Source organism: Lithobates pipiens, unplaced genomic scaffold (assembly GCF_037356315.1).
Source record: "Lithobates pipiens isolate NorthernLeopardFrog02 unplaced genomic scaffold, aLitPip1_a1.2 Scaffold_22, whole genome shotgun sequence".
Taxonomy (NCBI): domain Eukaryota; kingdom Metazoa; phylum Chordata; class Amphibia; order Anura; family Ranidae; genus Lithobates; species Lithobates pipiens.
The window spans coordinates 337,116,737-337,144,116 of NW_027507784.1; the positions used below are offsets into that span (position 1 = coordinate 337,116,737).

The window sequence follows — 27,380 nt, forward strand, 5'->3', positions numbered from 1 at the left end:
TGAAAGTGACATATTTCTTTTTTAAAACTGCGTAAAAATAAAAAATAGGTAAATTAAATAAGAAAAACATAATATTTTTTTAAATGCGCCTCGTCCCGCTGAGCTCACGTGCAGAATCGGACGCATACATGAGTAGCGCCCGCATTTGAAAACGGCGTTTAAACCACACATGTGAGGTATCGCCACGATCGATAGAGCGAGAGCGATAATTCTAGCCCTAGACCCCCTCATGCAACCTGTAGAATTTTTTAAATGTCACCTATGAAGAATTTTAAGAGTAAAAGTTTGTCGCCATCCCACGAGCGGGCGCAATTTTGAAGCGTGACATGTTGGGTATCAATTTTATCGGCGTAACATTATCTTCTACAACATAAAAAAAAAAATTGGGCTAACTTTATTGTTGTCTTATTTTTTAATTCAATAAAAGTGTATTTCTTCCAAAAAAAGTGCGCTTGTAAGACCGCTGCTCAAATACGGTGTGGCAAAGTATTGCAACGACCGCCATTTTATTCTCTAAGGTATTAGAAAAAAAAAATGATTTTAACTTGTAAACAACACATCTCAGAAAGAGGCTCGGTCCTTAGTTGGTTAAAAAAAACGCTGTGCAAATACTGTGTGACATAAAATATTGAAGTGACCTCCATTTATATTATTCTAACTCTTTCGAACTCTACATTTCAGCTTACGTTTCTGTGCCAGCGATTAGACGATCTCTGGGAGGAGAACAGAGGAAGTGTTGTTTTGTTTGCTTGGATGCAGTTTCTGAAGGAAGAGACCCTTGATTACTTAAATATAAAATCACCTTATGAAGTTCAGTTTACCAATAATGGAATGCACACTTTGATGGAGGTCGAAGAGGAAGCAAGTCTCTGCATTGCTGCAGCTGCTCCTGAAAATGAAGCAAGTCTCTGCATTGCTACAGCTGCTCCTGAAGAGGAAGCAAGTCTCTGCATGGCTGCAGCTGCTCCTGAAGAGGAGGCAAGTCTCTGCATTGCTGCAGCTGCTCCTGAAGAGGAAGCGGTTGACAGACGGGCTATACAAGATGTCCAATCGGTGTATGACCTCATCAGACACATATTGGACTTTGATGAGAGCCAACAGAAGAAATGCTTTGACAGCAAACAGTTCTTATGCGATATCTGCTTCTCTGAGAAGCTTGGCAGTGATTGTACGTATTTTAAGGACTGCAGTCATGTGTACTGTGATAACTGCCTTAGAGACTATTTTGAAATTCAAATCAGAGATGGACAAGTCCACGCCCTATATTGTCCAGAACCCAAGTGCACGTCAGTCGCTACACCTGCCCAGGTAACCTGTTTATTTTATTTAGCGAACCATGCAGACATCAATTCATGGTGGCTCCATATTTAGCTAACCATATAGACATCAATTCATGGTGGCTCCATATTTAGCTAACCATATAGACATCAATTCATGGTGGCTTATGAGCTGAGGTCGGTCGCTAAAACCCAATGAGTGGAGAGATGCAAGATGTAGAGCTGAATAGAAGTAGCAGAACTGGTGCAATGATGCTTACCCACTTGGCTCTTCTGTTTTGGCCCTGTTTTCTTTGGTCACATGGCCAAGCACAATGGATGCATAGAGAACTGTCCATGTATCATGTACTGTGTCCTGTAACTTCCTTAAGTAGCTCTGCAATGGAGAATTCAGCACACTTTGTAAACTACTGCTGGTGGGTGGTCTAATAAGCCTTATGCCGCGTACACACGGTCGGAGAATCTGTCGGAATGCGTCTTATCGGACCGTGTCGTCAGATAATCCGACTGTGTGTGGTATGCATCGGATTGATTCCGTCCGAATCTCCGTCGGACCCAATTTTCCAACATTTTGGAAATATTTCCCGACCAACTGGGCCGGTCGGACATATTCCGATCATCACGTTCTGAAAGATCGGATTTTTCGCCAACTTGGCCCGACCATGTGTATGCAACAGTTTCGGACAAGATCCGACGGACAAAATCCGACGGATTTGGTTGCGGAAATCTCTGACCGTGTGTACGTGGGCTTAGTTTGCACGTGTGCTGTTACCAAGGCAGAGGATAGGGTCAGCAGATTGTAAGGCTGTATACAGGAGATTGTAGGGCAGTGTACAGTGGGTCATCAGGGCAAAGGATGGGAGGTCAGCAGGAGAGTGTACAGGAATTGGTAGGGTGGGGTACTGGGGGTCAGTAGGGTGGAGGAAAGGGGTCAGCAGGGCAAAAGACAGCAGTCAGCAGGGCGCAAGACAGGGTTCAACAGAGAAGTGTACAGGGGGCAGCAGAGCGAGGCATAGGGGTCAGTAGGGCGGAGGAAAGGGGTCAGCAGGGCAAAAGACAGCAGTCAGCAGGGCGTAAGACAGGGGTCAACAGGGAAGTGTACAGGGGGCAGCAGAGCCAAGGATAGGGGTCATTAGGGCAAAGGACAGAGGTCAGCAGAGCCAAGGATAGGAGTCATCAGGGAGAAGGACAGGAGTCAGAAGAGCAAAGCATAGGAGAAATTAGGGTGAAGGACAGGGGTCAGCAGAGCAGTGTACAGGGTTCAGCTGAGCCAAGGACAGGGGTCACCACTGGCAGGACAAAAGTTACTACTAGCAGTACAGAGGACAGGGGTCACCGCTGGCAGGGCAGAGGACAGGGGTCGCCGCTGGCAGGGCAGAGGACAGGGGTCACCGCTGGCAGGGCAGAGGACAGGAGCCACCGCTGGCAGGGCAGAGGACAGGGGCCACCGGTGTCAGGGCAGAGGACAGGGGCCAACGCTGGCAGGGCAGAGGACAGGGGCCACCACTGGCAGGGCACTCCGCAGAGCTCCTTCTCCCATCCCTGCACTTACACAACCTGAGCACAGGCAGCAAGATCTCCTCCCAACACAGCACATAGCTGAAATCTGGCTTTATTGTTCTCTGAATAGTGAGAATGTGGAGTCCAAAAGCATTTGACATTAACATCCATAAAAATATAAATTTGTGTATTTTGCAGGTAAAGAAGCTGGTTGGGGAAGAATTGTTCGGCCGCTATGATCGTCTCCTCTTGAAGTCTACTTTGGAGATGATGACTGATGTGGTTTATTGCCCTCGTCTGAGCTGTCAGACTCCTGTAATGCAAGAGCCAGGTGGCACAATGGGTATTTGCACAAGCTGTCAGTATGCTTTCTGTACACTTTGTATGATGACCTACCATGGACTCTCCAAATGTAAAGGATGTAAGTCTACGCTGGTTTTGTAACAAAGATTTAGTATTTTTTTTTTATTTTTCATTAAAGAGTTTATTGAAGTGAATAGACAGTACAGATCAGAGAAACCACAATGCAATCTAATTTTAAAACATAGGTAACAAGTAAAGTGATTCAATCAACAGTATTCTACCACAACAGATTGGTAGATAATAAAATGAGGCAGTGGTCAACTTGTGATCAAAAATCAGGTTATTGTCTCCGAATGTTACTGATCTTTATCTCGATAGTGTCTCCTTTTATCTAGTAATTCAACTAATGCGATTATCTGGGTAGTCGATCATCATTGTGAGGAAAATATGGTAGAAATAAGAGAAGAACAGAGAGGGAAAGGAGAAGTGAAGGAAAGGGAAAAGGGAAAAAAAAAAGTAGAGAAGAAACAGAAAAGGAGAAGGGAAGAAGGAAAGAGGGCCAACCGTCATATCGAAGAATTCTACAGTGAACCAGTTTCATCAGTGTTGGTAGGTTTTTCAAGTCTGATCAGGAGTATCGGTTTGTTCGGCAGTAATATCTGAGAAAGCCTTCGAGTATTTGAAAATGATCCAAGGTTGCCATGTTTCATGGAATTTCTCCACTCGTTCATTGGATTGTGCTAGGGTGTCTTCCATTTCATAAATTTCTGCCACTCTATGAAGCCAATCCGTTGTGGACGGAACCCGTGAGGATTTCCAGTGGATTGGAATCAAAGCAGCGCTTAACAAATTTTTTGGTTTGGTGAGTGAATGCTTGTATTTTTTGCAAAGACCAGTTTGATATATGCAGCAAGCAACAGGCGGCATCTAGCGTCAGTGTAGTCTCTGTTATTAATTTGATTAATTTTTGTACTTTATCCCAAAAAGGGGTAATCAAAGGGCACTGCCACCAAATATGCAAAAGAGAACCAGTGTCCCCCAGGCACCTCCAACATAGGTTAGGGACTTGTGGGTTCCACTTGTGCAGTTTCGAGGGTGTTAGATACCATTGCGTCAGCAGCTTATATGCTGTTTCTTGCATTTTGGTGATAATGGAGCACATATGGGCTAAAATGCAAGCATTCCTCCATTGTTTTGGTGATATTGTTACCTGTAAATCTTCTGACCACCGCCTCCTGAGTCTATCATCTGCTGGTTTTTTAGCCTCCTGTAACCACGTGTATGCTATAGAGGTTGTCCTGACAACCTGATCACCCGTGAGACACACCGACTCAAATTCCGTCAAGGGTCTAGTAAAGTCGTCCAACTTTTCATGTTTTTGAAGATAGCTTCTGAATTGTAAGTATGTCCAAAAGGGTAGTTTGTTCATGAAGTTATCTCTTTTCCCTTCAGGGAAGCTTTTAATCTTTGAATGTGAGTAACAGTCCCTAGCTAAGAGTGGCTTGTTATCGCTTGGTGGCCGAAGACCAGGATTCCCTACACCTGATATGAAATCTGGGTTATCTTTTAATGGTGTAAGGGGGCCCAAAGAGGAAGTTACCTCTATGTTATTGGGAAATTCGTGTATCAGCCTTAGTGTGGTTCCGGTTAGTGGACGATGTTTTAGGTCGTCTGGACAAGAAGACCAAGGTATCCAGGGCGCAAATGGTAAGGGGATTGAGTTGCCAACCATTTCCAGGTTTACCCAGTCTTTGGTGTCTCTGTGACAGTGCCAATCTATAATCCTTGCTATGTGTGAGGCCAGATAATAATTTCGGATAATAATTTAAATCCGGTATTCCCATCCCCCCAAGCTCCTTTGCCCTGAGTAACACCTTGTATCTGATTCTCGGTTTTTTATGTGCCCAGATGAACTTCATGAACAATGAGCGCAAAGTGAGAAACATTCTTTGCGGTATTTTGATTGGAAGTGTGCGTATCAAGTAAAGGAGCCTGAGGAGGACAGTCATTTTGCTCGACTGAACCATGAGAAGGTTCCTGTTTGGCAATGTTTTAGGTCTTTTTCAATATTTCTGAGTAGTGGAAGAAAGTTTAGGTCGTAAATTGATGAGATTCGAGCGGTCAATTTAATTCCCAGGTATTTTAGAGATTTGGGGTCCCATTTGAAAGGAGAGTTTTCTATGGTAGAATTAAGGGTTTGGCCCGGCAGGGTCACATTCATAGCTTCTGACTTTGAATAGTTTATTTTTAAATTAGACACATAGCCATAGAGTTTAAACGCTCTTATCAAATTAGGAAGAGTGGTGTGTGGTTTGGTTAGGAAAAAAAGCAGGTCATCCGCATATGCGGCAACCTTGAACTCCCAGCCTGCCACCTTGAAACCGCTTAATCCAAGGATCTGCGTTGATCAATCCAATAAATGGTTCCAAGGATAAAATGAACAAGAGAGGGGATAGAGGACACCCCTGTCTTGTACCATTTGTGATGTGGACCCTCTTGGAAAGCGTGCCATTTACTTTCAATCTTGCTGTGGGCTTTTGGTAAAGGGCTGAGATCCAGGCCATCATTCTCGTACCCAGGCCTACGTGACCACAGGCAGGCAGCATGTAGTCCCAGGCCACGCGATCAAAGGCCTTCTCTGCATCCGTGGACAGGAGAAGGCCCTCGGTGTCGTTTGATCTGGCCGAGTGGATTAATAGCAGGGATTTGATGACGTTGTCCTTGGCCTCACGCCCCGGCATGAATCCCACTTGTTCAACACCAATCAGTTTATTTAAATAGGGGTTTATTCTATCTGAAAGAATTTTTGCGAATATTTTTAGGTCCAGGTTTAATAAAGAAATTGGCCGGTAACTTGCACACTCCGAGGTATTCTTGCCTGGCTTTGGTAGAACCGTAATGAAGGCTGAGAGTAGATCTGGCGTTACCTCTTTAGGTTGTGATAGGGAGTTCAAGGCCACCGCCAAAGGGTCTGTCACCAGATTAATAAAGGTTTTGTAGTAGATAGCTGTAAACCTGCCTGGGCCCGGGCTTTTGCCTAATTTCAAATATTTGATCACGTGTCTAATTTCAGAAGCATCTATTGGGTTATCAAGCGTACTGGCCTCTAAATTGTCTAACGAGGGTAGACCGCTCTTGTCTAGGAAGTCCTTAATAATTTGAGCCCTGTCACCTTCCATGTCTGGGTGTCTATGTTGTTGTGGAAGATTGTAGAGATTGGAGTAGTAAGTGTGGAAATGTTCTGCAATAGCCTCCGTGGTGACATCTAGTGTGTCGTTTGTCTGTTTAATGCCTAAAATAGTGTTGCTGTAGGTGTGTTCCTTAAGGGCCCTGGCCAGAGTTCTGCCTGCTTTGTTACCTGATTCATAATAAATCTTTTTCCTGAAAAACAGGAAACGTTTGGTTTTAGTTAAAAAAATTAGCTGTAATTTTTTCCTAGAATCTAATAGTTCCTTGGCAGAGTCTACTGAAAGAGACTGTTGGTGAAGGGTTTCTAATTTGTTAATGCAGTCCATCAGTTTCTGGATTTCCCTTTCACCTTGTCTTTTATGGAATGCTCCCATTTTCATTATTTCCCCTCTTATTGTGCATTTGTGAGCCTCCCAAATAACTAGAGGGTCCATTTCAGGGGTATTATTACGTTCGAAGAAAGTTTTAATGCTGTCTTTTAATTTAGGCAATAATGATGGATCCAAGATTACGGAGGAGTTAAGTCTCCAGGACTGGGATCTAGGAGGTGACAGGTCATGTCTAGAGTTAGTGCGATCGGCGCATAGTCCGGAATTGACTTTAGGCCTATGCGCGTATCTGTCAGTTTTCTTAGGTCATTTTGCGAAATGAAAAGCTAATCTAAATGGATATATTTTTCATGCGGGATTGAATAAAATGTAAAATCTCTACCGTCTGGGTTACGAAATCTCCACGAGTCAACCAGCTGTAGGGAGTGCATAAGTAGTTTGATTTGTTTGAGTGTTCTGTATCTGATGCTAGTTTTACCTGTGGAGGTGTCCGTTAGTGGGTTTAAAGCAGGGATATGCAATTAGCGGGCCTCCAGCTGTTGCAGAACTACAAGTCCCATGAGGCATAGCAAGACTCTGACAGCCACAAGCATGACACCCAGAAGCAGAGGCATGATGGCACTGGTAGTTTTGCAACAGCTGGAGGTCCGCTAATTGCATATCTCTGGTTTAAAGGGATGTTGAAATCCCCTCCCATAATCAAGCATCCTGTTGTGAACCCCTGTAGCTGATGAACTAGGTTTTTGCAAAATGTCAAGTGTGCCTTATTCGGAAAATATAAGTTTGCTATGGTTATGGGCATTCCCCCATATTTCCCTTTTAGAAATATGTACCTTCATTCTGTATCCGCTAATTGTTCTGTCAGCTCAAAGGGTGCGTTCTTGCTTATTAGAATTGAGACCTCTTTAGATTTTGCAAGGTTGTTGGTGGCATGAAAAGCCTATTTTTTTTTTTTCTCTGTTCTAACAGTACCATCTTACCATAGCCTGGCCACTAGCTAGGTGAAATGACCCTTGTAATGCACAACATGGCCATCAACTAAAGCAGACATCCTCTCCTGACTCCTATGTCTACACCCAAATGTCCCACCTTCTCTCTGATATGTTTTGTTCTTCTCTTGTGTTGGTGGTGCTGGGTTCTAGGGCTTTAAATGAGGCAGTGGTCCTACTTTGTGTCTCTACCTCTACCCATTCATCCTTATAGCTGAGTTTACCATGCTTAAGTTCTCTTGCTGTGCTCAGATGTTAACATTTCTGGTCTATTTTCTCATTATCATATTGAGGTGCAAATAATACACACATCAGGTTTGTTGCTGTTGGGCTGATTTTCTTCTATGTCAAGTCCTGGAAATGGAAATGATTGGAAATCTCTTCATGTGCTACTTTGCTACAAAATTGACATGCACCAAGGATAAAAGAGTCCAAATTCAGTAATCAGTTTATATTAAAAAAAAACAGTCATCGCTTACAAAACTGAAGCATGCTGGTTGTAGGATGGGTTGTCATGGTCTGGCCTACGGTTTATTGTTTGTCATTGTCCTCCCTTCCCTTTCCCAAATCCATTCTATGCTCTTGTACATTCAGTTAAGGTAATCTACATACAGCCCATGATTTTAACTCACCTCATTGACCTCCTTTTTAGCAGAACCCATGGATCCTACATCTGAAGAGCCTACTGATCCAGGTAACTTAATTTCTTGAAAGCATGTGATACACAAGATTACTTGGTATTTTGTGACAGCAGATTATGGGGTTCTAGTAACCACTTGAAGACCAGGCCTATTCTAAAACATTTTTGTTTACAGGTAAAAATCTGCAATTTCTTGCTCGAAAATTACTTAGTAACCCCAAAATTTATATATATATATATATATATATATATATATATATATATATATATATATATATTGTGACAGTACAGTTCCCTGTCCTAGTAAGGCTGCTTTCACACTGGGGCGGTATTCAGGCGTTACAGCGCTAAAAATAGCGCCTGTGTAACGCCTGAAAAAAACCGGCCCCTTTAACTCCAGTGTGAAAGCCGGAGGGCTTTCACACTGGAGCGATGCGCTGGCAGGACGGTGAAAAAAGTCCTGCTAGCCGCATCTTTGCAGCGGTGAAGGAGCGGTGTATTCACCGCTCCTATACCGCTCGTACCCATTGAAATCAATGGGACACCGCGGCAATACCGCCGGCAAAGCGCCGCTGCAGCGGCGCTTTGCGGGCGGGTTTAACCCCTTTTCGGCCGCTAGCGGGGGTCAAAACCACCCCGCTAGTGCCCGCACACCGCCGCTAAAACGACGGTAAAGCGCCGCTAAAAATAGCGACGCTTTACCGCCGACGCTGCTCCCGCCCCAGTGTGAAAGCAGCCTAATTGTCTCCCAGGGTTCTCAAATAGGCAGGTTGAGGGGCTCCAGGTGTATTTAATGTGGAGGAATCTGTTTTATCAGTTTCCTCCAAAGTTTGTAAAATCCACTTGGGGACCTGGAGCCCTGAGATTCCATAGTGTTATGGGTGGGATGGAATCTCCAATCCTGGGACCGGGTTTTTGGAACAGCCAGGAGTCTGGCTGGTTGATTGAGCAGGTGGGTCCTGGGCTTATAGCAAAGTTAGGATTAGGGTTCTGGGCTCCACCCAGAGAGACGGGAGGTCTCCAGAGAGTCCAGAGAGTGCAGGTGTGCACTAGAGAAAGCCAGAGACCCAAGTCTGAGGATCAGAGCAGTGAGGGGCTGCTTGCTAGATAGACACTGTGTGTGTTAAATCTGTGCGCATCTGAGACAAATGAGAGCCTGAAGTGGAAGGCCTGAGCAGCAAGGAAGCTGAAAAGGGGTACAGTAGTTGTGCGGGGAACCCTGTTATATGGCCAAGAGGGCTGAATTGTAAAGCCTAGGTGGCAGTGCTGCTGAAGAGAGCCAGGTGGCTTGGCATTTTTTGTGTATTGTTTTTTTGGCAGAAGAACCCCTGTGTGGGCAACCAAGTGCATGTATGAACTTTATGTTGTTCCTTTTTAATAAAAGTGGGCTACCATGCCCTTAAACGAAAGTTCCTGTTCACTGTGAACTTGCTGAAAAGGCATCTACCACTGAGTTAAACATCCCCCAATGTTACTATATATATATATATATATATATATATATATATATATATATATATATATATATATATATATATATATATATATATATATATATATAATACACACACAGTGCCTTGAAAAAGTATTCATACCCTTTTGAAATTTTCCACATTTTCTCATGTTACAACCAAAAACATAAATGTATTTTATTGGGATTTTATGTGATAGACCAACACAAAGTGGCTCATAATTGTGGAGTGGAAGGAAAATGATAAAAGGTTTTCAATTTTTTTTACAAATAAATATGTGAAAAGTGTGGGGGGTACATTTGTATGGAGTCAATACTTTGTAGAACCCCCTTTCGCTGCAATTACAGCTGCAAGTCTTTTTGGGGATGTCTCTACCAGCTTTGCACATCTAGAGAGGGACATTTTTGCCCATTTTTCTTTGCAAAATATCTCAAGCTCTGTCAGATTGGATGGAGAGTGTCTGTGATCAGCAATTTTCAAGTCTTGCCACAGATTCTCAATTGGGTTTAGGTCTGGACTGTGACTGGGTCATTCTAACACATGAATATGCTTTGATCTAAACCAGTGGTCCCCAAACTTTTTGGCACCGGGGACCGGCGTAGTTGAAGAAAATTGTGCCAAGGCCCAGGGGGGGGGGGGGGGGGGGTATGCAGCTTTTCGCGGGCAATTTATCGGGCGATGTCTGACGTTGGCGCTTCAATCATCCCGGCACCATCATTGATATGATGTTAGGATGATTGAAGCGCATTATTTCTATTATTACATTGTAATATATAATGAAATAGTTCAACTCACCATAACGCACAATGTGCCAGAGTGTCACTTGCCACGTCGCCTGTCACCAGATGCAGATTGTCACTTTCCACGTCGCCTGCCTTCAGATGCAGCTTGTCACGTCGCTTGTAACCAGAAGCATTTTGTCCCTTGGCACGTCGCCTGGCACCAGATGCTTTTTTGTCCCTTGCCATGTCACCTGCCACCAGATGCAGCTTGTCACTTGCCACGTCACTTGTCACCAGATGCAATTTGTCCCTTGCCACGTCACCTACCACCAAATGTGGATTGTCACTTGCCATGTCGCCTGCCTTCATATGCAGCTTGTCACTTGCCATATCATCTGCCACCAGATGCATTTTGTCCCTTGCCACGTCACCTGCCATCAGATTTGGATTGTCACTTGCCACGTCCCCTGCCATCAGATGCAGCTTGTCATTTGCGACGTCGCCTGCCATCAGATGCAGCTTGTCATTTGCCATGACACCTGCCACCAAATGAGGATTGTCACCTGCCACCACATGACTGGTCACTGTAGTGGTGGCAGCACAGGTGTGCACATTGATGATCTCATCTCTATGTTCCCCCGCCTCACCTCCAGCGTTATATGAGCGCGGAAGAGCGGCGATGCAGGCGGGCGGGCGGGCGGTTGGAGATGATCTCATCTCACTGCTCGCTCGCCTCCGTATAGCGGCCCCGCTGTGAGCGCGGAACAGCGGTGATGCGGGCGGGCGGTGAGAGATGATGTCATCTCTCTGCCTGCTCCGCCGCCGCTCATCAGAGAGTGCAGCCTTCGCGGCCCGGCTGCAAGCAGGCCACGGCCCGGCAATGGGCCGCGGCCCGGGGGTTGATGACCCCTGATCTAAACCATTCCATTGTAGCTCTGGCTGTATGTTTAGGGTTGTTGTCCTGCTGGAAGGTGAACCTCCGCTTCAATCTCAAGTCTTTTGTAGATTGCAATGCCGCGTACACACGATCGGAATTCCGGACAGAAAAAGACCGATGAGAGATTTTCATCAGAAAATGCAACCGTGTGTACGCTCCATCGGAATTTAGCTGTCCGAATTCCCGCCATCCAAAAATTGATAGCATGTTCTCAATTTTCCAGACGGAAAAACTTTCTATCGGAAATTCCGATCGTGTGTATGCAATTCCGGCACGCCAAAACTCACGCATGCTCAGATTCAACTAGGAGATGGAAGCTATTGGCTACTGGGTATTGAACTTCCTTTTTTCTAGTCCCGTCGTACGTGTTGTACATCACAGCATTCTAAACGATCGGAATTTGGTCTGACCATGTGTAGGCAAGACAGCTTGAGCCGAATTCCTTCGGAATTCTGTCGGGAAAACCATCAGAGCTTTTTCCGATGAGAATTCCGATTGTGTGTACGTGGCATAACAAGTTTTCTTCTAAGATTGCCCTGTATTTAGCTCCATCCATCTTCCCATCAACTCTGACCAGCTTCCCTGTCCTTGTTGAAGAAAAGCATCCCCACAACATGATGCTGCCACCACCATGTTTCACGGTGGGGATGGTTGATAGGGATTTGAACCGGACAGCTGGATAACTTCCACCAGGCCCCTGGAAACACCCGAATTCCCACAACAGCTGTGACCCTTGCAGAGCTTATTTTGCCTTCCCCGGGGGTGAGTGTGAACCCCAAATACTCAACCTGTGAGAGACAGAGCTGGACCTTGGACTGGGGGACCTTATGACCCTCTGTACACAGATGTTTCAACAAACTAACAGTGTCTAACTGAGAAGCCATCAGGGAGGGACTGCACAACAGTAAGTCGTCACTATACTGAAGAAGGCAGAGCCATTTTCAACCGACCATGAGCGTAGAGTCTCATGGAGCGCTATTGAGTAGACTGCAGGTGAGTGGACATTGAGGCCAACGGGCGCAGGTATACTGCACTTTTTTAAAACAGAAAACCATAAGTAGTTGTGTCTCTTTGTCCACAGGGACAGAAAAAAAGGTGTAACTTAAATCTATGACCGAAAAGATCTTAGAATCATGAGGGATGGATGTTATCAGTGATGATACATCTGGGACAATAGGACCTATTGGTATTACAAGATTATTTATTGCTCTTAAAGCGGAGCTCCACCCTAAAGTGGACCTTCCGCTCATTGGAATCCTCCCCCCCTCCGGCGCCACAATTGGTACCTTTCAGGGGGGGAGGGGGGTGCAGGTACCTGTACAGTACAGGTATCTGCACCCAGTTCCGGCATAGCGATCTGCGGAAGGGGCGTAGATTATGCAGAATCCACGCCCCTTTCCGAAAGTCCCCCGCTGCCTGCTGGGAAACACACGGATCCCAGAGGCAGCAGGACCATCCTTATTGCGCAGTGCGACTCGCGCATGTGCAGTAGGGAACCAGGAAATGAAGCCGAAAGGCTCCACTTCCTGATTCCCATACCCAAGATGGCGGCGGCAGCACCCGAGAGACGATCGAGAGATCGGCTTCGGGTGCCGACATCGCGGGCGCGCCATGGGCGGGTAAGTGTCCTTATTTTAAAAGTCAGCAGCTGCAGTATTTGTAGCTGCTGGCTTTTAAAAAAAAAAACAGCGGAACTCCCGGCGGACTCCTGCTTTAAATCTTGAACAAACCTATTTCCAACGGGAAATGTTGGATATGAGCTTGTTGTCGGAAAGTCCGACCATGTGTATGCTCCATCAAACTTTCCGCAACACAAATGTTTGAGAGCAAGTTCTCGAATTTTCCGATCGTGTGTACCCCAGTCTGTTGCACAAAAGTTCACACATGCTCTGAATCAAGGAAAAGGCTATTGAACTGGCTATTGAACTTCCTTTTTCTCGGCTTGTCGTACGTCTTATACGTCACTGCGCTCCCACGTTTGGAATTTTGGGTCAACATTTGTGTGACCGTGTGTATGCAAGACAAGTTTGAGCCAACATTCTTCGGGAAAAAATCCATGGTTATGTTGAAAATCCGATCGTGTGTACGGGGCATTAAGGTACCATCTTCCGTGGGCACTTGATTGATTGGTGTGTTGTAAGGTGAGACTATTCTTTTATTTATTGTCTGTTCCATAAAAGAACGTATGAGTGGTCTGAGTCCATCTATCTTTTCCTGAGACAGGGGGCACCTTTGTAAAAAACTGGACTTGCCCTTGGCTTAAGTCTGGCTTTGTATGGAGTACATTCAATGTGTCCTACATCGAATTTACTCCGTGCCCACTCATTGGGGTCAATCGTAACTGACAAATCAGTACTTAAAAAAACAAAAAGGGGAATCTACATATAAACCACCCGTTCTACGAGATAAAATACATAGTTGTAATTTACCAATAAGTTCTCTTCCTAACAAATTAACAGGACATCCGGGTATCAACCTGAAACAGAGGTGAAACATGAGATCTCCTGTAGTTGCATTATATACAGACACGGGTGGTGTTTTGTAGGTTTTGGTCACTATCCTATTTTTTCCCATTGAAGGCTCAGCATTTTCCCTTCATCCATTATACATGTCCATGGAGAGAGTCGCCCAAGTCATTCCCGTGTCTACGAGAAAAGGCGTAGTATCCCCCCCCCCCCCCCCCCCCACATGAAAGTATATATGGGTTGTCTCTGTAGTGTTCAGAGTACATGTCAAAATGTTCTCAGCCAATCTATTCGCCTAAACACTTCTAGTAAACACATTCCAAAGTCAAACTCAGATAATAGATATATGAGGAGAACCTACACTGTAGAAGCACCATTAACCCTTCAATGGTGTGTTCAGGGTGATGTGCAGTGTAATGTCGCGTACACACGACCGGACCTTTTGACAGCAAAATTTCGATCGTGTGTGGGCTCCATCGGACCTTTGCTTGCCAAAAATCTGGTGGACTTTAGAAATAGAACATGTTTTACATTTTCCCACCGGAACCAAGAAATCAGTTTGTGTGTATGCTAGTCCGATGGACAAAAACCAACGCAAGGGCAGCTATTGGCTACTGGCTATGAACTTCCTTATTCTAGTCCGGTCGTACGTCATCACGTTCGAATCCGTCGGACTTTGGTGTGATTGTGTGTGGCCAAGTCCGTTCGTTCGGAAAGTCCGTCGGAACTCCGCCAAAAGTCCGTCAGGAAGACCGTCGGACCTAGTCCCTTGAAAAGTTTGGTCGTGTGTACACGTAGTTTTCCCCCACACATAGCGTTTTGCTTTTAGGCCAAAAAGTAAAATTTTGGTATCATCTGACCAGATCACCTTCTTCCACATGTTTGTTGTGTCCCCCACATGGCTTCTCACAAACTACAAACAGGACTTCTTATGACTTTCTTTCCCCAATGTCTTTCTTCTTGTCACTCTTCCATAGAGGCGATTCAGTTCGCATTGTGCGCTATATAAGTATTTCATTCATTCATTCATTCATTCATTCATAAAGGGCAGATTTGTGGAGAGACGACTAATAGTTGTCCTGTGGACAGATTCTCCCCCCTGAGCTGTGGATCTCTGCAGCTCCTCCAGAGTTACCATGGACCTCTTGGCTGCTTCTCTGATGAATGCTCTCCTTGGTCGGCCGGTGTCTTGTCAAATAACGTCCTCCATCCTATAGTGTCCGCTGCGTACTGCGCATGCGCAGTACACAGCAACACAGATTCCAAAAATTGGCGAGGATGAACGGCGCCTGCGCCGTGAGTCCAGGTTCTATCCCCACTATCCAAGTGGACATAGAGTAGGAATAAAAAAGAGCCGAGCGCAGCGAGGCCAAGCCCGAAGCGTGGCGAGCGAAGCTCGCCTGCGAGGGGCCCTCTAATATTCACAACCCTATGTCCGCTTGGATGGTGGGGCTCCCACCTCCACTCACGGCGCAGGCGCCGTTCAGCTTCGGAGATTTTCTGAAGCTTCGTCTGCTCCGTACTGTGCATGCGCAGTACGGGGCGGACACTATTTGATGGCCGGACTCTATACGGCAGAACACCGGTCAGTTTAGGTGGATGGCCATGTCTTGGTAGGTTTGCAGTTGTGCCATACTCTTTCCATTTTCAGATGATGGATTGAACAGAGCTCCGTGAGATGTTCAAAGCTTGGGATATTTTTTTTTATAACCTAACCCTGCTTTATACTTCTCCACAACTTTATCCCTGACCTGTCTGGTGTCTTCCTTGGCCTTCATGATTCTGTTTGTTCATGAAGGTTCTCTAAAGCCCCATACACACTATCAGATTTTCTGCTGATTTTTTCCTTCATATTTACCAAAACCATATAAAATGAGGTCAAACCTTAGGAGTTTCAATTTGTATGCAATCAGGTAGGCCCTTCTACTACATGGTTTTGGTAAATCTGAAGAAAAAAATCAGCAGAAAGTCTGATAGTGTGTATGGGGCTTTACAAACCTCTGAGGGCTTCACAGAACAGCTGTATTTATACTGAGATTAAATTACACACAGGCGGACTCTATTTACTAATTAGGTGACTTCTGAAGGCAATTGGTTCCGCTAGATTTAAGACCCCTTTCACACTGGGGCGTTTTGCAGGCACTATATCAGTGATGGCGAACCTTGGCACCCCAGATGTCTTGGAACTACATTTCCCATGATGCTCATGCGCTCTGCAGTATAGCTGAGCATCATGGGAAATGTAGTTCCAAAACATCTGGGGTGCCAAGGTTCGCCATCACTGCACTATATTGTTAAAAGTAAAAAAACGCCTTTAAACAGCTGCTGCATGCACTCCGGTGTGAAAGCCCGAGGGCTTTCGCACTGGATCGGTGCGCTGGCAAGGCGTCAGAAAAAGTCCTGCCAGCAGCTTCTTTGGAGCGGTAAAGGAGTGGTGAACTCACCACTCCCCCACCGCTCCTCCACCGCTCCTCCACCGCTCCTCCACCGCTCCCCCACCGCTCCTCCACCGCTCCTCCCCATTGAAACCAATGGGGCAGCCCTGCTATACTGCGGCGGATTTAATCCCTTTAGTTTTAGAATTAGCCCTGCTAGCGGCCGAATAGCGCTGCTAAAATGACGGTAAAGCGGCGCGAAATATAGCGCCGCTTTAACGCTGACTCCCTAGGTGGCGCAGTGTGAAAGGGGTCTTAGTTGGGAGAGTAAAGGGGTCTGAATACAAATGCACGCCACACTTTTCACATTTATTTGTAAAAAATGTTGAAAGCCATTTATTTTCCTTCTACTTCACAATTATGTGACACTTTGTATTGGTCTGTCACATAAAGTCCCAATAAAATACATTTATATTTTTTGGCTGTAACATGACAGAATGTGGAACATTTCACGGGGTATGAATACTTTTTCAAGGCACTGTACATTTTTTTATTTTTTTTTTATTACATCATTTTATATGCCTGTTATTTGTACATTTTTCTGATGCGCTTGAGACCTTAATTTGCACTTTGTCATTTATTGTATGTGCAATAAATCCAGGTCCAAAGAGGTATCGTGGGAAGGCAGGCCGCATGAGAAAAATTCGAGAACAGGAGAGCAAGACTTGGATAACAGTGAACTGCAAGAAATGTCCTTCCTGTGCAGCCAACATTCAGGCAAGCAACCTTAAGCCTCATACATACGATCGGACTTCATACAAACTTTCCTGTGGATTTTTGTACAAAGGGCGTTGGCTGTGAACTTGTATTGCATACACACGGCAGGACTTTTTTCAGCCAACTTTCACCAAAGCACGTGGTTTTTTTTCTGCTCTTTACCGCAGACCTTTGGTCAACTTCTGTATTGTTGTCTGATCTTTTGCATTGGTTCTGAGCACACGTGTTTGTACTTTGTACAAAAGTCCGATTGTTTTCTGTACACACGATCGGACTTTGCTCCATCGGACTTTTGCTGCCGGAAAGTTTGTCCGTTCGCACAGCCAACAAAAGTCAGATGAAAACCAAAAAAGTTTGTCCGATGGAGCGTACACACGGTTGGATGTTGACTTAAAACAGCTAATTTGCATGTTTCTTGTCAAAAAGTCCGATCGTGTGTATGGGCCTTTAGTTTGACCAATCCATATCGGGCTGGCCAGTGCCGGGGGCAGGTGTACAGCCACTGTGTACTTTTTTTGGCATCTGTCCTTTATCCAGCTTTTAGGCCGGGTTCACATATGTGCGGCCGCGGGTTCGTGTCTGGGGTTTGGGGCGTGTCTGTTCACCGTTTTGCCTGAATTCCCACCTGAACTGGACCCAAATACGCACAGGACCCTTTTTTTCCATTGGGAACCGGTCACACTTCCATGTTAAGCGAATTGAATGCGGGGAAACCTACATCCAAGTCACATATGTGTGAACCCGGCCTTGGACAAGTCAACTGATGGAGAGAAGGAGCAGAAAAGCACAACTATTATGTAACAAACCAGGGACTGAAAATTCAATGAGCAAATATGGTTGCACACATGTAGACAGATAACTACAAGATACACGGGTTCAGAAATAGTAGCGCAATTTTAAGTAATGATGAATGAATTAAGATTACCACCTCAGCTCTGGAAGGTTTTACAGTTACCACCCCCCCCCCCTTCATGAGCGGGGCATTTTTTTGCTAATCGACTAGGGTTGCCACCTGTCCAGGATTCACCCGGACAGTTCGGGTTTGGAATCATGCGTCCGGGTTTCAGTCTTCCTGAAACCCGGACACATTATTTAGACTGGACTATGGCTTCCCAGCAGGGTTGCTGGCTGCAGTTGTCTAAGCTTAAAGTGTCTGTTACACTCTTTCTCACTGCCCAAAGCCAACTCTAAACCCCCCCGAAACACACACACACAGACGGGAGAGGAGAGAGGGCTTGATCAGCACCTCTTTCTCCCACCCCTACCCCTCTGTGTCTGCCCACACTCCAATCCCCGGCGCTGTGCCTCAGAAAAGGAAAGTTGGGGCCGGAAAAATTTGAATTCAGCAGCCTCAGATACATCTGGATGAGAGGTGCTGACTGCCAAGGGGTGAGTGAGCTCACCATCCATCCCTGTCTGTGACTGAAGTCTCCCCCCTTATCTCTCCTGCCTCTGAGTGAGTACACTAAGGTAAATCAGGGTTCTCAGAGCACCCCTTACATCAGATTTCCCCTTTAAACCAGAAGCCACAGTGTTTCCCCCTTACATTAGAGTCCTCTCCGTACATCAGAGTTCTCAGTGTTCCCCCTTACATCAGAGTCTGCAGAGTCCCCCCTTACAGTGAAAGGGAACTCTGCGAGTTGAGATGTAAAAAAGGGAAACTCTGTGGGCTCTGATGTAAAGGGGACTCTTGTTATTAACTTCATATGATTAGAAATGTCATTTAATAGCAAAATATATGTATAGTTTATACTATAAAAAAAAAAAAAATTGGCGTGCTCCGCTAAAGTGTTCGGGTTTTACTTGAACAAAAGGTGGCAACCCTATAATCGACACTGCGCTACTTTAAAGCGAGAGTCCGCCGGGACTCCGCGTTTTTTTTTTTTTTAAAAGCCAGCAGCTACAAATACTGCAGCTGCTGACTTTTAAAATTGTGACACTTACCCGCCCAGCGCGCCCGCGATGTCGGCACCCGAAGCCGATCTCCCGATCGTCTCTCGGGTGCTGCCGCCGCCATCTTGGGTATGGGAATCAGGAAGTGGAGCCTTTCGGCTTCATTTCCCGGTTCCCTACTGCGCATGTGCGAGTCGCGCTGCACAATAAGGACGGTCCCCGCTACCTCTGGGATCTGTGTGTTTCCCAGCAGACAGCGGGGAACTTTCGGAAAGGGGCGTAATCTACGCCCCTTTCCGCAGAGAGCTATCCCGGAAGTGGGTGCGGATACCTGTACTGTACAGGTATCTGCACCCCCCTCCCCCCTGAAAGGTGCCAATTGTGGCGCCGGAGGGGGGGAGGGTTCCGATGAGTGGAAGGTCCACTTTAGGGTGGACCTCCGCTTTAACCACTTGCTGAGCCAGCCACCGTGGTTGTACTGGCACGGCTGGACGAAACGACATTATGTAACGTCACTTCACCCTGTGGCCTCTAGGGGCGCGTGCATGCCCTCTGCTCGCCCACGGAGCCGATGCGAGTGACCAGCGGTCACAACCACCACCCGGGCTCCCGCGATCACTCGGAGGCACACAGAGAACGGGGATATGTGTGTGTAAACACACAGTTTCCGGTTCTCTGAGGGAAAAGCGTCAGATTGTCTGTTCATACAAAGTATGAACAGTGATCTGTCATCTCCCCTACACAGTCCCCTCCCCCAGCAGTTAGAACACACACTAGGGAACACAATTATTATTATTATTGTTATTATTATTATTATACACGATTTATATAGCGCCAACAGTTTACGCAGCGCTTTACAATGTATAGGGGGGGACAACACAATTACAGTACAATACAAAAAGGTACAGGAGGGCCCCGGCTCATAGAGCTTACATTCTAAAGGGAGGGGGGTGGTGGTACACAAGGTAATAGCTGTAGAGAATGATTTGATGGGGGTGGCAATTAACCCCTTGATCGCCCCCTAGTGTTAACCCCTTCCCTGGCAGTGACATTTTTACAGTAATCAGTGCATTTTTATGGCACCGATCGCTGTGAAAATGCTAATGGTCCCAAAAATGTGTCAAAATTGTCCTATGTGTCCGCCATAATGTCACAGTCACCATAAAAGTCGCTGATACTAGTTACAAAAAAATTATAATAATAAAAATGCCATAAAACTATCCCCAATTTTGTGGACGCGATAACTTTTGCGCAAACCAATCAATATACGCTTATTTCGATTTTTTGCGGATTTTTTTACCAAAAATATGTAAAAAAATACATATCGGCCTAAACTGAAAAAAAAATTGTGTTTTTTTATATATGTTTTTGGGGGGATATTTATTATAGTAAAAAGTAAAAAATATTGCTTTTTTTTCACAAAATTGTCGCTCTTTTTTTGTTTCACTACCAACATCACCAACGCAAAACGGAAACCTGTAACAACGCACTGGACCAGATCGCATAAAAAACTGTACTCCGAAGCCTTCAAAACCACTCTGTCCAAAAAGATATCTACAATAACCTTAAACCACTCTACGGAGGAAACACTCAACTCCCTGAACAAGGCATTACTGCAATCAGCAGACTCGGTAGCACCAAAACGCAGGGCTCTCATCAGGAAGAAAAATGCTGGATGGTTTAATAGCTCCCTCTCCGTACTAAAGCAAGAACGCAGAAGAGCGGAAAGAACATGGAGAAGAAATCCCACCGAGGAAAACCTATTTAACTACAAAGGTCTGACAGAGAATTATCGGAAAGCAATCTTCAAAGCCAAAAAGGACCACTTCTCATATACAATCTCAACGGCCGCAAACCAACCACGGGAACTGTTTAAACTGGTTAATCAATCAATGAATCCGGTGTGCCTAGAACCCCCAGAAAGCGAATCCCAGGATTACTGTGACAAACTGTCGGATTTTTTCATCGATAAAGTCAAAACCATCAGGGAAACAATTTGTCAGAAGAAAACATCCAACCTCAGCCAGCAAATACATAAAGAGGATGTCCGCACCAACATACCGCAACAGCCAAAATTTTCACTATCCCCAATTACCGTAGACACCGCAAAAAACATCATTAATAAACTGCGTGACAGTACCTCACCTATTGACATCATCCCCACAAAACTACTGAAAGAATGCTCCGACATCGTGGCTCCAACCATAACCCACCTCATAAACCGATCATTCCACGAAGGGATTGTTCCCAGCATCCTCAAACAAGGCATTGTCAAACCTCTACTCAAGAAACCAAACCTGGACCCTCAGGATCCAAACAACCGTAGGCCAATTACAAGCCTCAACACCATTTCCAAGATCATGGAGAAAGCTGTAGTACATCAGCTACAACTTCACCTGGATACTCACAAACTCCTGGACCCGCTGCAATCAGGCTTCCGCCCGGGTCATGGAACAGAAACAGCTCTCCTCAAGATTTGGGATGACGCCCTCGAAGCAGCAGATGACGGAGAGCCGTGTCTCCTCGTACTGCTAGACCTAAGTGCAGCGTTTGATACAGTAGATCACAATACTCTACTCGTCCGCCTCACAGAAGTAGCCGGAGTCCAAGACATAGATCTCCAATGGTTCGCGTCCTTCCTAGGAAATCGGTCACAGACAGTGAAACTAGGAAAATTCCTCTCCGAAACTCGGGCAGTCACCTGCGGAGTCCCTCAAGGCTCTCCGTTGTCACCCGTTCGCTTCAACATTTACATTCGCCCACTCCTTCAAATCATCAGATGCTCAGATCTCTGCTTCCACTCTTACGCTGACGACACGCAACTTTATTTCCGGATCAATGGAAAAAAAGATCACCAACAACAACTTGAAAACTGCCTCAAATCAATAGAGGACTGGATGACCACCAATTCCCTCCAGCTGAACCAATCAAAGACAGAGCTTCTTATCTTACACCCAAATCATAAGCCCGCAACCAAAACCTCCTGGTCTCCACCAACCGTCTTTGGGCAGACTATCTCCCCAAAGACCAAAGCCAAGAGTCTCGGGGTTATTTTAGACGCACAAATGTCAATGGATGCGCAAATAGGATCTGTAGTCAGTGGATCTCACCATCTGCTGCGCATGCTTCGCAGACTCATCCCTTTTATCCCAAAGAATGACAAAGCAGTGGTAGTTGGAACAATCATTAATTCACGACTGGACTACGCAAACTCGCTTTACATAGGATTACCACAATATCAACTTGCACGATTACAACTGATCCAAAACACGGCAGCAAGGCTGATAACAGGAAAAAACCCTGGGAATCCATTTCTCCTTCACTGAGGAGCTTACATTGGCTAACCGTAAAAAATCGGATCAGGTTCAAGACCCTTTGCCTCGCCCACAAATGCGTGCATAGAGAAGCTCCGCAATACCTAATGGAGAAAATAAATCATTACACACCAAACCGCAGTCTTCCATCAGCCAACAAAAACCTCCTCCTCGTGCCCAAAGCCCGGTATAAATCCAAGGGTGATCGGAGATTCGCTGTCCAAGGGCCTCGGCTATGGAATGCTCTACCAATCAACATCCGCCTGGAAGAAAATCACCTGGCTTTTAGGAAAAAAATCAAGACCTTCCTCTTTTAGCAGATGATCAAAGCTCGCCACAGCGACTAGAGGCGATTCAGTTCGCATTGTGCGCTATACAAGTATTTCATTCATTCATATAGCGCAAAAAAATTTAAACCCGCAGAGGCGATCAAATCCCACGAAAAGAAAGCTCTATTTGTAGGGGAAAAAAGGACGTCAATTTTGTTTGGGTGCAGCGTCCCACAACCGCACACTTGTCAGTTAAATCGACACAGTGCCGAATCGCAAAAAGTGCTCTGGCCAGGAAGGGGGGTAAAATCGTCCGGGGCTGAAGCGGTTAACTGGCAATTGTGCGGTCATGCAACGCTGTACCCAAATAAAACCAATGTTCTTTTTTTCCCCACAAATAGAGCTTTCTTTTGGTGCTATTTGATTACCACTAGGATTTTATTTTTTTATATTAAAAACAAAAAAAGACCAAAAACTTTTAAGAAAACACAATATTTTTATTTATTTTTTTGCTTTCTGCTATAAAACATATCCAATAAGAAAAACAAATTTCTTCATAATTTTGGCCAAAATGTGTTCTGCTCTATGTCTTTGGTAAAAAAAAATCCCATTAAGCATAAACTGATTGGTTTGCTTGAAAGTTAGAGCATCCTTAAATCATGGTATATATATACACTTACATTTGTATTTTTTTTTTTTTTTACTTGTATTGGAGGTGATCAGTGACTTATAACAGGGCTGTGATAGTGTGGTGAGCAATCTGACACTAATTGATACCTTGTAGGAACTGACTAACTGCCACTGACATTACTAGTGACACTCATACAGTGATCAGTGCTAATACTATACACTGTCACTGTACTAATGAAGGGGTTGACATTTACGAACAATCAAGGGGTTAATCGTGGGCCTAACAACGTGTAATGTGTGCTGCTTTTTTTTTTTTTTTTACTACAGATAGATTTGTTTTTTATCCCTGCTTTGCAGAGAAAAGAAACAAAATGATCACCCCCTCTCTTGAGAGCCCTGTGTTGTTTGTCAACACAGGGCTCTGGGCTGTGATTGGACAGTATATTCATACCTCCCAACTTTTTGAGATGGGGATGAGGGATACCTATTAGGAAAAAAATGTAGGCATAATGCCGCGTACACACGATCAGACAAACCGCCGGACTATCCGCCGTACTTTTGAAATGAACGAACTTGCCCACACACATGGAGGAAAGTCTGTTCATTTTGAACGTGGCTCCAGGTAGCCGGGACTAGTGAAGGAAGCTTCGCTGGCCCCATCACCTGGTATGGAGTAAAGGGGAAGCCCTACGCCGAAAAAACAGCATGGGGGTCCCCCCTAGGTCCATATCAGACCCTTATCCGAGCATGCTACCCGGCCGGTCAGGAAAAGGGGGGGGGGAAGAGCGAGTGCCCCCCCCTCCTGAGCCATACCAGGTCGCATGTCCTCAACATGGGGGGTGTTTTGCACTCCAAAGCACCTTGTCCCCATGTTGATGAGGACAAGGGCCTCTTCCCGGCAACCCTGGCCGTTGGTTGTCGGGGTCTGCAGGCGGGGGGCTTATCGGAATCCAGGAGCCCCCTTTAATAAGGGGGCCCCCGGATCCCGGCCCCCCACCCTATGTGAATGAGTAGGGGGAACAATGTACCCCTACCCATTCACCTGTGAAAAAAAATTAAAAAAAAAAAACACAACACACAAGGGTTAAAAATAATTTATTGCACAGCTCCGGGGGTCTTCCATCTTGGGGGGGTCTTCTCGCCGGACTCCTCCGCTATCTTATATTAAAGGGGGCTCCCGGATTCCGATAAGCCCCCCGCCCGCAGACCCCGATAACCAACGGGAAGAGGCCATTGTCCTCATCAAGGACCTCTTGCCACAACTCTTCCAACAACTCCATTCATCTAGACCAGTGATTCTCAATCAGGGTTCTGTGGAACCTTAGGGTTCCTCCAGAGGTTGTTAGGGGTTCCTTCAGCATTGGGCAATTTCTGCCTCTCAGATAATTTCCCACCGACACCATTGATCTTTTTAGCCATCTGTAAGGAAGTAATTCTTCCCAATGACCACAAGTGTAAGGACCATTCTTCCCAATGACCATCACACTATTGTATCATGAGTTTTAGATTTCTAATTTTTAGCAGGGGTTCCTCGAGACCGGAGAACTATTTCAAGGGGTCCTCTGTGCTGAAAAGGTTGAGAAAGGCTGATCTAGACCAAGGTTTCTCAACCAGGGTTCTATGGAACCCTTGGGTTCCTCCAGAGGTTGCTAGGGGTTTCCTTGAGCAATGAGCAATTTCTGCCTCTCAGATAAGTTCCCACTGACACCATTGATATTTTTAGCTATCTGTAAGGGGGTAATTCTTCCCACCGACCATCACACTAATGTATCATGAGTTGTAGATATAGTAATTTTTAGCAGGGGTTCCCCGAGACTGAAACATTATTTCAAGGGTTCCTCTGTGGTGAAAAGGTTGAGAAACCCTGATCTAGACCTTGCCCGACCTATCAACCCAGGATCTCGAGGCCCCAATGCCAGATAATACCTGGAAATTCTCTTGGCTGGATTAGGGTCCAACAAAGTAGTCACCCAAAGAGGTATTTTGAACCCGGACCTCTCCGCCCATCAAACTGCGCTACTGCTGCATGATGCGTTTGAGCATATCTGAAGCGCCAGGTCCTGGGTATCCCAGACTGGTCCCATAGTTGATAAAAAGTGCGTATCTTACCTTCCTGATACTTCCAGGTACTTTATCCCAAATTGGGCCAACACGTAGCCATCCTCCAGTTTGAGGAACTCCTTCAGAGACCTATTGTTTAGGAGATATTTACTATATACGCCACTGATTGCGTGATCGGCGCATGCGCTCTGAAGGAACGGCTGCCCGTGCCGTTTCTTCTGAGCCTATTTCCCATGATCATCAGCTCCATCTACTGGCCATAATGCAGTATTTTCCAGATTCACTCTATATTGTATGAATAATTAAATTTGACTTGGAGAAAAAATAACCTATAGGCATTTGGTTTTGCCCGCATTTGCAAAAAAAAAATAAAAAATTTACAGGATGAATAGCTCCTGAAATTTTATTTTTATTTTTTTACAAATACAGACATTATGTAGGTCATTTCATGTGTTATTTCAAGGTGACAAATTGTAATGTTTTTTTTTTTTTCTTACAGAAAATATCTGGGTGCAACAAAATGGTCTGTGGTAAATGTAGACAGTTCTTCTGCTGGATTTGTATGGAGTGTTTTCCTGAAAATAATCCATACAAACATTATGACGTCGCATCAGCCTGCACTCAGTATGTATATCTTTTCAGCTTGGATTGTTTGTGAATAATACAGTCAGGTCCATAAATATTGGGACATCGACACAATTCTAATCTTTTTGGGTCTATACATCACCACAATAGATTTGAAATGAAACAAACAAGATGTGCTTTACCTGCAGACTTTCAGCTTCAATTTGAGGGTATTTACATCCAAATCAGGTGAACGGTGTAGGAATTACAACAGTTTGTATATGTGCCTCCCACTTTTTAAGGGACCAAAAGTAATGGGACAATTGGCTGCTCAGCTGTTCCATGTCCAGGTGTGTGTTATTCCCTCATTTTCCCATTTACAAGGAGCAGATAAAAGGTCCAGAGTTCATTTCAAGTGTGCTATTTGCATTTGGAATCTGTCAACTCTCAATATGAGATCCAAAGAGCTGTCACTATCAGTGAAGCAAGACATCATTAGGCTGAAAAAACAAAACAACCCCATCAGAGAGATAGCAAAAACATTAGGTGTGGCCAAATCAACTGTATGGAACATCCTTAAAAAGAAAGAACGCACCAGTGAGCTCAGCAACACCAAAAGACCCGGAAGACCACGGAAAACAACTGTGGTGGATGACCGAAGAATTCTTTCCCTGGTGAAGAAAACACCCTTCACAACAGTTGGCCAGATCAAGAACACTCTCCAGGAGGTAGGTGTATGTGTGTCAAAGTCAACAACCAAGAGAAGACTTCACCAGAGTGAATACAGAGGGTTCACCACAAGATGTAAACCATTGGTGAGCCTCAAAAACAGGAAGGCCAGATTAGAGTTTGCCAAACAACATGTAAAAAAGCCTTCACAGTTCTGGAACAACATCCTATGGACAGATGAGACCAAGATCAACTTGTACCAGGGTGATGGGAAGAGAAGAGTATGGAGAAGGAAAGGAACTGCTCATGATCCAAAGCATACCACCTTATCAGTGAAGCATGGTGGTGGTAGTGTCATGGCGTGGGCATGTATAGCTGCCAATGGAACTGGTTATCTTGTATTTATTGATGATGGGACTGCTGACAAAAGCAGTAGGATGAATTCTGAAGTGTTTCGGGGGAATATTATATGCTCATATTCAGCAAAATGCTTCAGAACTCATTGGACGGCGCTTCACAGTGCAGACGGACAATGACCCGAAGCATACTGCGAAAGCAACCAAAGAGTTTTTTAAGGGAAGGAAGTGGAATGTTATGCAATGGCAAGTCAATCACCTGACCAGAATCCGATTGAGCATGCATTTCACTTGTCGAAGACAAAAATGAAGGGAAAATGCCCCAAGAACAATCAGGAACTGAAGACAGTTGCAGTAAAGGCCTGGCAGAGTATCACCAGGGATGACACCCAGCGTTCGCTGATGTCTATGCCTTCCAGACTTCAGGCTGTAATTGGCTGCAAAGGATTTGCAACCAAGTATTAAAAAGTGAGAGTTTGATGGATGATTGATAATCTGTCTCATTACTTTTGGTCCCTTAAATAGTGGGAGGCACATATACAAACTGTTGTAATTCCTACACCGTTCACCTGATTTGGATGTAAATACCCTCAAATTAAAGATAAAAGTAGGGAGTTAAAGCACATCTTGTTCCTTTCATTTCAAATCC

The 27,380-nt window shown here is 45.2% G+C and overlaps 1 protein-coding gene across 3 annotated transcripts in view; it reads left to right on the plus strand.

Annotated features, from left to right (window-relative positions):
- Positions 1–27,380, plus strand: part of LOC143925084 (E3 ubiquitin-protein ligase RNF14-like) — a 57,313-nt gene that overhangs the window by 28,143 nt on the left and 1,790 nt on the right. For 2 of the 3 annotated variants that reach the window (XM_077449672.1, XM_077449671.1), the window contains exons 4-7: positions 682–1,308; positions 2,976–3,198; positions 8,240–8,281; positions 16,860–16,975. In XM_077449672.1, the coding sequence (XP_077305798.1) occupies positions 682–1,308; positions 2,976–3,198; positions 8,240–8,281; positions 16,860–16,975 (1,008 nt within the window). Of the gene's footprint in view, positions 1–681; positions 1,309–2,975; positions 3,199–8,239; positions 8,282–16,859; positions 16,976–25,641; positions 25,767–27,380 lie in introns of all 3 variants that reach the window. The other variant, XM_077449673.1, reaches the window with a different exon arrangement.